The sequence below is a fragment of the Pseudophryne corroboree genome, chromosome 7 (assembly GCF_028390025.1).
Source record: "Pseudophryne corroboree isolate aPseCor3 chromosome 7, aPseCor3.hap2, whole genome shotgun sequence".
In the NCBI taxonomy this organism is placed as follows: Eukaryota; Metazoa; Chordata; class Amphibia; order Anura; family Myobatrachidae; genus Pseudophryne; species Pseudophryne corroboree.
In genome coordinates, this window is record NC_086450.1 from 5,460,465 (window position 1) to 5,473,954 (window position 13,490).

The window sequence follows — 13,490 nt, forward strand, 5'->3', positions numbered from 1 at the left end:
AAAAATAATAATAAATAAATAAATAATAAAATATATTTATATGATTGATATAGAATTCTGGGGGTCACTGGAAGACATATGCCAAAACAGCACACCTTGTCACCCATTATAGATGGGCCATTGAGACCATTGTGACAAAAATAGCACAACCAGAAAGGAAAGAGAAAGGTGAGTTATCTATTGTAGACGTGGTGCTATACACACACACACACACACACACACACACACACACACACACACACACACACACACACACACATTTTAGATCATGAATTTCAAAACAAATTAAGACTTCTCTTTTAATGCACTGATTTATATTAAAAAAAAAAAACAAAAAAAAAACCAGCATGTGGAAATTGTGTGGTGGCAGAATTGTTACTTCTCACCCCTGTGTCATTACACACTAAACCACATCAAGGAGACAAACAGACTAGCTAATCTCTTCCGTTAAAAACATGTCCCACACAGAGGAAGCCACGTCCCTTAACTCAGCACACCGAGAATCTCAGGCTGCTTTTATCAGAGGTAAACTCCAAGCTGAGCCTGGCGGTAGCACACAGGTAGCACACAGGTAGCACAAGGGGTAGCACACAGGTACTATAGCACAGGAGGTAGCACACAGGTAGCACAGGAGGTAGCACACAGGTAGCACAGGAGGTAGCACACAGGTAGCACACAGGTAGCACAGGAGGTAGCACACAGGTAGCACAGGAGTTAGCACACAGGTAGCACAGGCAGTAGCACACAGGTAGCACAGGAGGTAGCACACAGGTAGCACACAGGTAGCACAGGAGGTAGCACACAGGTAGCACACAGGTAGCACAGGAGGTAGCACACAGGTAGCACAGGAGGTAGCACACAGGTAGCACAGGATGTAGCACACAGGTAGCACAGGAGGTAGCACACAGGTAGCACACAGGTAGCACAGGAGGTAGCACACAGGTAGCACAGGCGGTAGCACACAGGTAGCACAGGAGGTAGCACACAGGTAGCACAGGAGGTAGCACACAGGTAGCACACAGGTAGCACAGGAGGTAGCACACAGGTAGCACAGGAGGTAGCACACAGGTAGCACAGGAGGTAGCACACAGGTAGCACAGGAGGTAGCACACAGGTAGCACAGGAGGTAGCACACAGGTAGCACAGGAGGTAGCACACAGGTAGCACAGTAGGTAGCACACAGGTAGCACAGGAGGTAGCACACAGGTAGCACACAGGTAGCACAGGAGGTAGCACACAGGTAGCACAGGAGGTAGCACACAGGTAGCACAGGAGGTAGCACACAGGTAGCACAGGAGGTAGCACACAGGTAGCACAGGAGGTAGCACAGGAGGTAGCACACAGGTAGCACAGGAGGTAGCACACAGGTAGCACAGGAGGTAGCACACAGGTAGCACACAGGTAGCACAGGAGGTAGCACACAGGTAGCACAGGGGGTAGCACACAGGTAGCACAGGAGGTAACACACAGGTAGCACAGGAGGTAGCACACAGGTAGCACAGGAGGTAGCACACACACGCACATAGCTGTAATGAGTCTCCGCTGGGCTGGTTTCCTCCTGATGTTTTCTCTGCCGCTTACTGGTGAGTTACTGTGTCTTTCTATACTTACTTTTATGTTTTATTAATAATTGCTTTTGTAGCTAAAAATAATGTAAATATAATATAGATAGAACATATAACAGACAGTAATGCCGAGAAAAATTCCAAGAATTATATATATATTTTTTCTTGAAGCAGCAGTGCCGGATTACCAAATAGGCAGAGCAGGCACCGGCCTATGGGCCCCTCGCCTTTTAGGGGCCCTAAGACAACAGATCAAAATAATACTGATTTGGTCTTGAAAGGAAATTACTTTGTTACATAGTTTCCAAAAGATAGAAAAAAGTTAATCAACTCAAAGGAACGAAAACCTGACATGAAAGACTCTAATAGAGAGAATACTGTATTAATGTAATGTGCCCAGTAACAACTTACAGTACATAAACCACAGACATCAGATTCACGTTACAATATCCAGATCATGGACTGATCGTAAAAACGTGTTAGGACTCAGGAGATCATTTGCAAGAGGGCCCGAGATTGTGACTACATAGGGGGTTTAATGCGGCAATGTGAACCAGTTACATATATTGCATTATTACATTTCCATTTTGATATTGCTGTATTCTGCCTGTAATATTGCCGTGTTGTACATTGATATTCGGCCTAATTTAGACCTGATTGCTCGCTAGTGTTTTTTGCAGCGCTGCGATCAGGTCAGAACGCGTCACACGGGTACAAAGCGGTTCGTTGCTCTGCGATGGGTTTGTGCGAAAAATCCATTCGCACTGGCGATCACAGGGTGATTGACAAGAAGAGGGCATTTGTGGGTGTCAACTGACCGTTTTCTGGGAGTGTCTGGAAAAACGCAGGCGTGTCCAAGCGTTTGCAGGGCGGGTGTCTGACGTCAATTCCGGGCCTGGACAGGCTGATGTGATCGCAGCGGCTGAGTAAGTTCTGAGCTACTCAGAAACTGCACAAAATCTTTTTGTACCGCTCGGCTGCACATGCGATCGCACACCTGCACAGGTAAAATACACTCCCTGGTGGGTGGCGACTATGCGAACGCAGGACTGCAAAAAATAGCTAGCGAGCGATCAACTCTGAATTAGGCCCATTGTGCTGTGTAATGGTGGAACTTTACCAGATGTTCTGCAGACAAACAGCGTTCAACCTATTACATGGGCTGTTTTACCAGGACACCATATTGCTGATGACCATGTATTACGCCGTCGCGGTCATCCTTGCATCTTTTGCTGCAGTCGCGTCTGTGTTTTGACTCTAATGCCGCTGCAAAGCATTTACCTGGTGTACCTCTGTTTAGCCAACCCTGGCACCTCCCTGTCACTGCCCAGAAATGGGCGATATAATCCAGAGACTCCAAACCTGCGCCGCGTCTCCGTAATGTATGGGAACAGTAATCTGCTGCAGCGTTGGCTTTGGTCTCTTCATGGGAAGAAAGGAATCACATATAGTATCTGCTCGCAGTTTAAATAAAATTAGGTTTTACTGACGTGAGAAACACTCCCTGCAAATAATCACAGAGACCCGGCCAGCAATAACATTCACTCTCTATGGGGGTCATTCCGAGTTGATCGCTAGCTGCATTCATTCGCTGTGCAGCGATGAGGCAAAAAAACAGCACTTCTGCGCATGTGTATGCGGCGCAATGCGCATGCGTGGCGTACTATTACAACGAACGATGTAGTGTTGCACAGGGTCTAGCGAAGCTTTTCAGTCGCACTGCTGCCCGCAGAGTGATTGACATGAAGTGGGCGTTTCTGGGTGTCAACTGACCGTTTTCAGGGAGTGTTTGGAAAAACGCAGGCGTGCCAGGAAAAACGCAGGCGTGGCTGGGCGAACGCTGGGCGTGTTCATGACGTCAAAACAGGAACTGAACAGTCTGAAGTGATCGCAAACGCTGAATAGGTCTGAAGCTACTCTGAAACTGCACGAAAAAACTTTGCCGCCGCTCTGCGATCCTTTGATTCGCACTTCTGCTAAGCTAAAATACACTCCCAGTGGGAGGCGGCATAGCGCTACTAAAAACAGCTAGCGAGCTATCAACTCGGAATGACCACCTATGCCTCCCTATGTGTCCCCGTCTGTATAACGCATTGGTGAATATTATTTGGACGGGTCTTTTGTTGTCAGCCATAGAATGATGTCATTACAGATAAATACTTTATGTGTCTTGCACCGATTGTTCGTCAGTAAACACCATTTCATTATTATTTACTTACCTGTACAGTATGTCTAATGTCTAAGTATTGGGCCTCAATGTTTTGATTTACCTAATTTGGTCCCTTTATTCCACAAAAATTGTAATTAAATAGGCCAAGCAGAATATCCTTTATATATTGATTATTCAATGAATTTGTTTATTTTTTGTGATGTTTTCTAGTGATTCACAGACTTTGTATTATAAGCATCTTATATCATTGGTGACTTTGACCGGGGCAGTGTCAGTGGCGTGGAGTGGGCGAAAGCCAGATTGGAGGGGATAAAGGATGAGTTCTCAGGAAGGCAGCTGGTGAGAAGGTTGTAGTTTGGAGGCTAACAGGAGAAGAGAGATGAGGTAGCAGCTAGCCGGTGAAAAAGGGGCAAGGTTGTTAAGAATAGGTGAGAGAAGGCATGTTTCAATGGCGAGGGTAAGATGCCGGTAGAGAGTGATAGGTTGAAGAGGTGGGCAGGGTGGAAGCAGGCAGTGGGGGAGAGGGAGCGGAGGAGGCGGGAGGGGAGGGGGTCCAGGGGGCATGTGGAGGGGGGAGAGGATAAGATGAGGGTGTGGGCTTTCTTGTCTGTGATGGGGCGAAAGGCGCACAATGTGGGATGGCTGGAGGGTGAGGATGGTGGGGGCAGGGGAGACGGGAAAAGATTTTGTTTCGGATTGCCTCAATTTTGGAGAAGGCAATGTCAATGGTAGTGAGGGAAGATAGGAGAGGAAGAGGGGGGCGAAGGAGAGTGTTTAAAATATCAAAGAGGCGACGAAGACTGGAGGACTGAGACGAGATATGTGATTGGATAAAGGATTGCATGGCAAGGGAGAGGGCAGAGCTGTAGGAAGAGAAGATAAACTTGAAATGAAGTCCACCAGTGAGCGAGATTTCCTCTAGCGGCGCTCAGCGATGCGTGAGCATTTTTTGCAGGAACTGGGTCAGTTTGGAGTGACAGGGTTGGGGTTTAGAAAGGTGGATGTGAGAGAGGAGTTATAGAAGGGCGGACCATGGTGGATACAGGAGAAAGGAGAGTATCAAGGGAGGAGAAGATAGCGGGGTTGAGAGACCCGAGACTGTGTCTGGTGGCGGTGGGTCTGGGCGTGGAGAGGAGAGGAGGAGATGAGAGGGGGAAAGACAGTAGACGGTGGTCAGAGAGATGGAAGAGAGAGTTGGAGAAGTCAGTTGGATCACACCAGTGAGTGAAGGCAAGGTCAAGGGAGTGGCCGAGATGGTGAGTGTGGGTGGAGGTCCATTGAGAAAGGCCAAAGGAGGAGGAGAGGACAAGGTTAGTGGATGCTGGGTTAGTGATGACAATAGGGATCTTAAGTCGCAGAGGATGATAGAGGGGTGGTTGGAGGAGAGGAAGTGGGGAAGCCAGGCAGCGAAGTTGTCAAACAATTGTCAGCCATTGTCCTAAATTTTGCAGACATTTGGATCCCTAGGTCACTCCCCAATAGGGACCTCTTGTACACACGCACTCTGATGGACATGCATTTACACGTAGGTTCCGAAACCCAGAAGTATGACAGAAAAGCCTTTATCAGATGAGATACAGTACACTGAGAAAAAGACAGAAGCTGACACGTAAACAAAACAAGGGATAAAAGGGACAACGTGGAAAGGGTGCTGAGATCTAGAAGGAAATGGAAGTTCACAAACAGGGTCGCACGTCTGCTAGTTGGTGGACCAGGGGAAGTCTGTTGCTGCTACCAGGAAAGAGCATTACGCGCTCAGGAGGCTCATTGCAGGAGGCTAGGACAGAAGACCAAGTTATGAACACTCATGAGGCCATGCGTACTCCTAGGAGTCTTAATGAGGTCACAGTTTAGAGGGTGACCACCCCAGAGATGAAGCCACCAGTGACCAGTAGTCTCCTGATTATTTGCAGTTGTCCCAATCATACAATGTTGCTGTAGTTTTCTATTTCTTGATTTCCAAAAACAAGGTTTTATTGGGTTCCTTATGGTAGCGACTTGGGACAATGACATTCTGGTTATGAGCGTCAGAGGAGAACACAGGGACGGTAAGACTCCGGGGTAATCCCCAGATTACTGTAATGTAAGTGGCCAGAGGGGTCATGTGCATAAAGCTCTGTGTCCAGGGCTTTATGTCATTCTGTAGCCAAGAACAAAATGACTAATGTTTAATGCTAAAAAATGTTGTATTGACTGACATACATGAGTTCTAGAGATGTGCGCGGACCCTGGTGTGCTGGTTTTGGTAAAACCTCCCTCTAGTGTTTTGGTTTGGATTCAGGTTTTGGTTGGTAAAAAAAAAATCGATACAAAAATCAATAATTATTGATAAAAATCAATAAGAAAGAGCTAAAATCATATAATTTCTACACTCGAAACCCTGAAATTCGGATTTAAAATCCGCATTCGGACTGCGGCAAGATCCGAACCGACTCCTCGTGAGATCCTGATTGGGTTTTAGTTTGGTTTGGATCCACAAAATTCAGGTGGATTTGGATTTCTGGTGCTGAACTGCAATCTCTATGCAATCTAATGAGTACATACATGACACACACTTGGGTTTACATGCATGGACCTGCTGTAGAACGTGTCAGAACCTAATGTTGGCTTTGTTTCTCCCTTACAGCACAAAACCCTGAGACCAGCAAAGAACGGGTGGTGGTTGCTTCCCGTGATGGCGAGGTGGACCTCTGCCAGTACGCCCCGCCAAGCAATTCCAGGTTTAACCTAACGCTAGAGAAAGGCACAGATGGCGATGTGGTGTGTGTGGTGTACACGTCAGGGTCACAAATCAAATTCTACACCTGGGAAGACAAAGCCAGATGTCGCTATGAGGAGCTCAACGGCACCTTCTCCATCACCCTCACCCAGCTGGACACCAGACACACAGACACCTACATCTGTCACATCCAGACGTTCACTACACCGCCTTTCCGCAAATCCATGGTGAATAAAGTCTACGTGTACGTCCACGGTAAGACGTGTCATTCCCAGTCATGTGGGCTGAATATTCTGTATAAATGAGCATGTAACCCCGCTGTTTAGTACATTACCTCTTTAAGGGAAACTTATGTTTCCCCATAAAATTGCTATGTGCCTCCACCCAGTGCTGAAAGTAGGGTGGTATGGGGTGGTGCGGAGTACCATTAAGAAATATGGTGCCCACCACTGGGGCATAATTTATAAGGGGCATTTTTGTGTGAGGGACAGAAAATGGTGTCAGTGGCATAACTGTGTTTGCCATAATATGTAATAGGCATTATGGTGTGTGGCATTATGTGTAATGGGCATTATGGTGTGTGGTATAATATGTAATGGGTCTTACGGTGTGTGGTATTATGTGTAATGGGCATTATGGTGTGTGGTATAATATGTAATAGGTGTTACGGTGTGTGGTATTATGTGTAATGGGCATTATGGTGTGTGGTATAATATGTAATGGGTGTTACGGTGTGTGGTATTATGTGTAATGGGCATTAAGGTGTGTGGTATAATATGTAAGGCATTATGGTGTGTGGCATTATGTGTAATGGGCATTATGGTGTGTGGTATAATATGTAATGGGTCTTACAGTGTGTGGTATTATGTGTAATGGGCATTATGGTGTGTGGTATAATATGTAATAGGTGTTATGGTGTGTGGTATTATGTGTAATGGGCATTATGGTGTGTGGTATAATATGTAATGGGTGTTACGGTGTGTGGTATTATGTGTAATGGGCATTAAGGTGTGTGGTATAATATGTAAGGCATTATGGTAACATAGTAACATAGTATATAAGGTTGAAAAAAGACAATTGTCCATCAAGTTCAACCTATTTGTGGTCTCCTATGCACGATTATTTTGTATAAAATTTTGGAGATATACAACTTTGCCTGAGTCAATAAACACAATGAATGTGTGCACAAATAACTGTCATGAATGTTGTCAATGACATATTGTCAATACAAATACCAATTGAAATGATGACCTACACAATGTATTCTTTTGGGAATTAAAACGTATTTTTAATCAAAAAAGTGGTGTATTAAATTCACCTAATGCATGCATATAGGAATATAATGAAAAATATTCCTATATGCATGCATTAGGTGAATTTAATACACCACTTTTTTGATTAAAAATATGTTTTAATTCCCAAAAGAATACATCGTGTAGGTCATCATTTCAATTGGTATTTGTATTGACGATATGTCATTGACAACATTCATGACAGTTATTTGTGCACACATTCATTGTGTTTATTGACTCAGGTGCAGTTGTATATCTCCATTTTGTATACCTCTAGAGGTTTGGGTTTTACCTCCTTTACAACGTTGCTGCCATAACAGATATCCAGACAAGCAGGGCGCTAGATATGAACTTTATTGTATAAAATTTTGACTGAAGTTGCTGACTGCCGTTCCGATTAACCCCTCTTTTTTATAATAACCATAGTGCGTGACTATGTCCCGAAACCCTGGATATCCTTATCCATTAGGAATTTATCTAACCCATTCTTAAAGGTGTTGACTGAGTTGGCCATTACAACTCCCTCAGGCAGGGAATTCCAAACATGTATCGTCCTTACCGTAAAAAAAACCTTTACGCCGTATTGTGCGGAATCTCCTCTCCTCTAATCTGAGCGAGTGTCCACGAGTTCTCTGTGTTGATCTAACCAAAAACAGTTCCTGCGCAAGATCTGTATATTGTCCCCTTATATATTTGTAAATGTTGATCACGTCCCCTCTTAATCTCCTCTTTTCCATCATCTCCATACCCTTAATTAGTTTGGTCGCCCGCCTTTGAACCTTTTCTAGCTCCAGGATATCCTTTTTGTAGTTCGGTTCCCAGAATTGTACACAGTATTCAAGGTGTGGCCTCACAAGTGATTTATATAATGGGAGTATAATACTCTCGTCCCTAGCATCAATACCCCGTTTTATGCATGCTAATATCTTATTAGCCTTCTTTGCTGCAGTCCTACTTTGGGTACTACTTCTTAGTTTGCTATCTATGAGGACACCTAAGTCCTTTTCCAGTACAGAATCCCCTAATTTTACCCCATTTAGTAGGTAGGTGTTATTTTTGTTCTTGTTACCACAGTGCATTACCTTACACTTGTCTGTATTGAAGCGCATTCTCCATTTCGCTGCCCAAGCTTCTATTTTAACTAAGTCGTTCTGAAGCGACACAGCATCCCCCTCCGCATTTATAACTTTACACAATTTGGTATCATCTGCAAAAATTTACACCATGCTCTCTAGACCTTCTGTTAGGTCGTTAATGAAAATATTGAACAATAGCGGTCCTAATACTGAGCCTTGCGGCACACCACTTAGCACTTCAGTCCAAGTTGAAAAAGATCCATTAACCACAACGCGCTGCTCCCTATTATTTAACCAGTTTTTGACCCAAGTGCATATTGTGCTTCCTAGCCCTGATTCTTGTAGCTTGTAGATAAGTCTCATGTGTGGTACAGTGTCGAATGCTTTGGCAAAATCTAAAAAGATTACATCCACGTCTTTACCCTGATCTAGGTTTGCACTTACTGTTTCATAAAAGCCAAGTAAGTTGGTTTGACAGGATCTGTCCTTCATAAACCCATGTTGATTCCTTTTAATTACCTTATTGACTTCCAGGAACTTCTGAATACTATCTCTTAGAATACCTTCCAATACGTTCCCCACTATAGATGTAAGACTAACTGGTCTATAATTACCTGGTTCAGCTTTACTTCCCTTTTTGAATATAGGCACTACTTCCGCTATACGCCAGTCTTTGGGAACCATACCTGATATTACTGAATCCTTAAAGATCAAAAATAGCGGTTTTGCAAGTTCAGAGTGAAGCTCCATTAGAACCCTTGGGTGAATACCATCGGGACCTGGTGACTTATTAATCTTTAAATGTTTTGATCGGTCACAGACTACTTCCTCGCTTAAATAAGTACCTATCAGTGTGATATTGTCATTATTGAGATTATATGTTAGTCCCTGAATTGGGTCCTCTCTAGTAAATACTGTTGAAAAAAACTCATTTAGTGTGTCCGCTATGTCATTATCATTTTTGCTTAAGACTCCCAACTTGTCTTTTAAAGGGCCTATACTCTCCTTCTTTAATCTCTTGCTATTCATGTATTTAAATAATTTTTTGGGATTCGCTTTGCTTTCCTTTGCTACTAGTTTTTCAGTTTCTACTTTAGCGGCTCTTATTTCCTGTTTGCATATTTTGTTACATTCCTTATAGTGCTGAAATGACTCTGCTTCCCCGTCAGATTTGTATTTTTTAAATGCTCGCCTTTTCTTGCCCATAAGTTCCTTTATCTTTTTGCTAAGCCACATCGGTTTATGATTTGTATTCCTTTTTTTGCTGCTCGTAGGAATAAATTTGAGTGTATTTTTAGCTAGCAGGAATTTTAGTACCTCCCATTTCTCCGTAGTATTTTTTCCTAAAAACAAACTTTCCCATTCAATATCCCTGAAAAAGACCCTCATCTTTTCAAAATTCGCTTTGCTAAAGTTTAGAGTCCTAGTTGAGCCAGTATAGGGCTGTTTATGGAAACTGATATTGAATGTGACCATATTGTGGTCGCTGTTTCCTATGGGTTCCCCTACTATAATACCTGATACCAAATCCCCATTGTTTGTTAATACCAGGTCTAAGATTGCATTGTACCTAGTTGGTTCCTCAATTAGTTGGACTAAGTAATCATTAAGTGTGTGTAAAAACATATTGCCCCTAGCAGTATCACATGAATCGTTTTTCCAGTTTATCTCTGGATAGTTAAAATCTCCCATCACTACTATGTCTCCTACTCCTGCTGCTCTTTCAATTTGCTTTAGTAACAATTCCTCATCAGATGCGTTGATACCAGGCGGCCTATAGCATACACCCAATACTAACTTTTTTATTCCTTTTTCCCCGCATGCAATTTCTACCCATAATGTCTCGACAGTGTCTATAGTCCCCTCCTGAATATCTTCCCGTATATCAGGTTTTAAAAACGGCTTTACGTAAAGACACACCCCTCCACCCTTTTTATTTTGTCTGTCTCTCCTAAACAGCGTATAGCCCTCTAGATTGACTGTCCAATCATGAGATTCGTCCCACCAAGTTTCAGGTGTGTGGCATTATGTGTAATGGGCATTATGGTGCGTGGTATAATATGTAAGGCATTATGGTGTGTGGCATTATGTGTAATGGGCATTATCGTGTGTGGCATTATGTGTAATAAGCATTATGGTGTGTTGCATTATGTGTCATGTAGCCACTCCCCTAGTTGCGTGTGACCCACCCCCTCATGACCACGCCCATTTTTACTATCAGTACCACTAAGAAAAAAATTCTACTTGCACCACTGCCTCCACCCAAGACTCCGTACCAATAACTGGTCCCACAGGGAACCCCTGATGAATCCAAAATATCACCCCTTCCAAACTAGGCGATAATTAATATAGGGAGGGAATGGGAATGTGTGAGTCACGGACCCCAATTACACAACATAGGTGATTATTTCCAGGAACCGGCTACACCCTTGTTACTAACAGGGACATTTTCACCCAACTTTACCACGTACAGTATCTCTTACACAGACACAGGCGCCGATAACTAGGGAGGACAATACCAGGACATTTTATCAATCCCGGGATTCGGGATAGAAAAAAGCTCAATTCCGGGATTCCTGGGATCCCAGGATTGCAGTGTAGGGAGCAGGGAGAGTGGATGTGGAGGGCAGTGAGAAAGGATGTAGGGAGTAGTGAGGGAGGGTGGGTGTAGGGAGTAAGGGGCAGTGAGGGAGGGTGGGTGTAGGGAGCAGTGAGGGAGGGTGGGTGTAGGGAGTATGGGGCAGTGAGGGAGGGTGGGTGTAGGGAGTATGGGGCAGTGAGGGAGGGTGGGTGTAGGGAGCAGTGAGGGAGGGTGGGTGTAGGGAGCAGTGAGGGCGGTGGGTGTAGAAAACAGTGAGGTAGGGTGGGTGTAAGGAGCAGTGAGGGAGGGTGGGTGTAGGGAGCAGTGAGGGAGGGTGGGTGTAGGGGGCAGTGAGGGAGGGTGGGTGTAGGGGGCAGTGAGGGAGGGAGGGTGTAAAGAGAATGGGGCAGTGAGGGAGGGTGGGTGTAGGGAGTATGGGGCAGTGAGGGAGGGTGGGTGTAGGGAGCAGTGAGGTAGGGTGGGTGTAGGGAGCAGTGAGGGAGGGTGGGTGTAGGGGGCAGTGAGAGAGGGTGGGTGTAGGGGGCAGTGAGGGAGGGTGGGTGTAGGGAGAATGGGGCAGTGAGGGAGGGTGGGTGTAGGGAGTATGGGGCAGTGAGGGAGGGTGGGTGTAGGGAGCAGTGAGGGAGGGTGGGTGTAGGGAGTATGGGGCAGTGAGGGAGGGTGGGTGTAGGGAGCAGTGAGGGTGGGTGGGTGTAGGGAGTATGGGGCAGTGAGGGTGGATGGGTGTAGGGAACAGTGAAGGAGGGTTGGTGTAGGGAGCAGTGAGGGTGGTGGGTGTAGGAAGCAGTGAGGGAGGGTGGGTGTAGGGAGCAGTGAGGGAGGGTGGGTGTAGCGAGCAGTGAGGGAGGGTGGGTGTAGGGAGCAGTGAGGGAGGGTGGGTGTAGGGGGTAGTGAGGGAGGGTGGGTGTAGGGAGCAGCATGGGAGGGTGGGTGTAGGGAGCAGTGAGGGAGGGTGGGTGTAGGGCGCAGGTAGAATGTAGGGAGCAGTGAGGGAGGGTGGGTGTAGGGAGCGGTGAGGGAGGGTGGGTGTAGGGCGCAGGGAGGATGTAGGGAGCAGTGAGGGAGGGTGGGTGTAGGGCGCAGGGAGGATGTTGGGAGCAGTGAGGGAGGGTGGGTGTAGGGAGCAGTGAGGGTGGGTGTAGGGAGCAGTGAGAGAGGGTGGGTGTAGGGAGCAGGGAGGGAGGGTTGGCGTAGGGAGCAGTGAGAGAGGGTGGGTGTAGGGAGCAGGGAGGGTGGGTGTAGGGAGTATGGGGCAGTGAGGGAGGGTGGGTGTAGGGAGCAGTGAGGGAGGGTGGGTGTAGGGAGTATGGGGCAGTGAGGGAGGGTGGGTGTAGGGAGCAGTGAAGGAGGGTGGGTGTAGCGAGCAGTGAGGGAGGGTGGGTGTAAGGAGCAGTGAGGGAGGGTGGCTGTAGGGAGCAGTGAGGGAGGGTGGGTGTAGGGAGCAGTGAGGGAGGGTGGGTGTAAGGAGCAGTGAGGGCGGTGGGTGTAGGAAGCAGTGATGGAAGGTGGGTGTAGGGAGCAGTGAGGGAGGGTCGGTGTAGCGAGCAGTGAGGGAGGGTGGGTGTAGGGAGCAGTGAGGGAGGGTGGGTGTAGGGGGCAGTGAGGGAGGGTGGGTGTAGGGAGCAGCATGGGAGGGTGGGTGTAGGGAGCAGTGAGGGAGGGTGGGTGTAGGGCGCAGGGAGGTTGTAGGGAGCAGTGAGGGAGGGTGGGTGTAGGGAGCGGTGAGGGAGGGTGGGTGTAGGGCGCAGGGAGGATGTAGGGAGCAGTGAGGGAGGGTGGGTGTAGGGCGCAGGGAGGATGTTGGGAGCAGTGAGGGAGGGTGGTTGTAGGGAGCGGTGAGGGAGGGTGGGTGTAGGGTGCAGGGAGGATGTAGGGAGCAGTGAGGGCGGGTGGGTGTTGGGCACAGGGAGGATGTTGGGAGCAGTGAGGGAGGGTGGGTGTAGGGAGCAGTGAGGGTGGGTGTAGGGAGCAGTGAGAGAGGGTGGGTGTAGGGAGCAGGGAGGGAGGGTGTAGGGAGTATGGGGCAGTGAGGGAGTGTGGGTGTAGGGAGCAGTAAGGGAGGGTGG

The 13,490-nt window shown here is 46.9% G+C and overlaps 1 protein-coding gene across 1 annotated transcript in view; it reads left to right on the forward strand.

The window, feature by feature from the left end:
* The first annotated feature begins 1,438 nt into the window (after nucleotides 1-1,438).
* The window catches only part of LOC134943220 (T-cell-specific surface glycoprotein CD28-like), a 45,343-nt gene continuing 33,291 nt past the window's right edge, over nucleotides 1,439-13,490 (forward strand). The window contains exons 1-2 of the mRNA XM_063932162.1: nucleotides 1,439-1,583; nucleotides 6,362-6,709. Of these exons, the coding sequence (XP_063788232.1) occupies nucleotides 1,532-1,583; nucleotides 6,362-6,709 (400 nt within the window). The 5' untranslated portion in view covers nucleotides 1,439-1,531. The remainder of the gene's footprint in view (nucleotides 1,584-6,361; nucleotides 6,710-13,490) is intronic.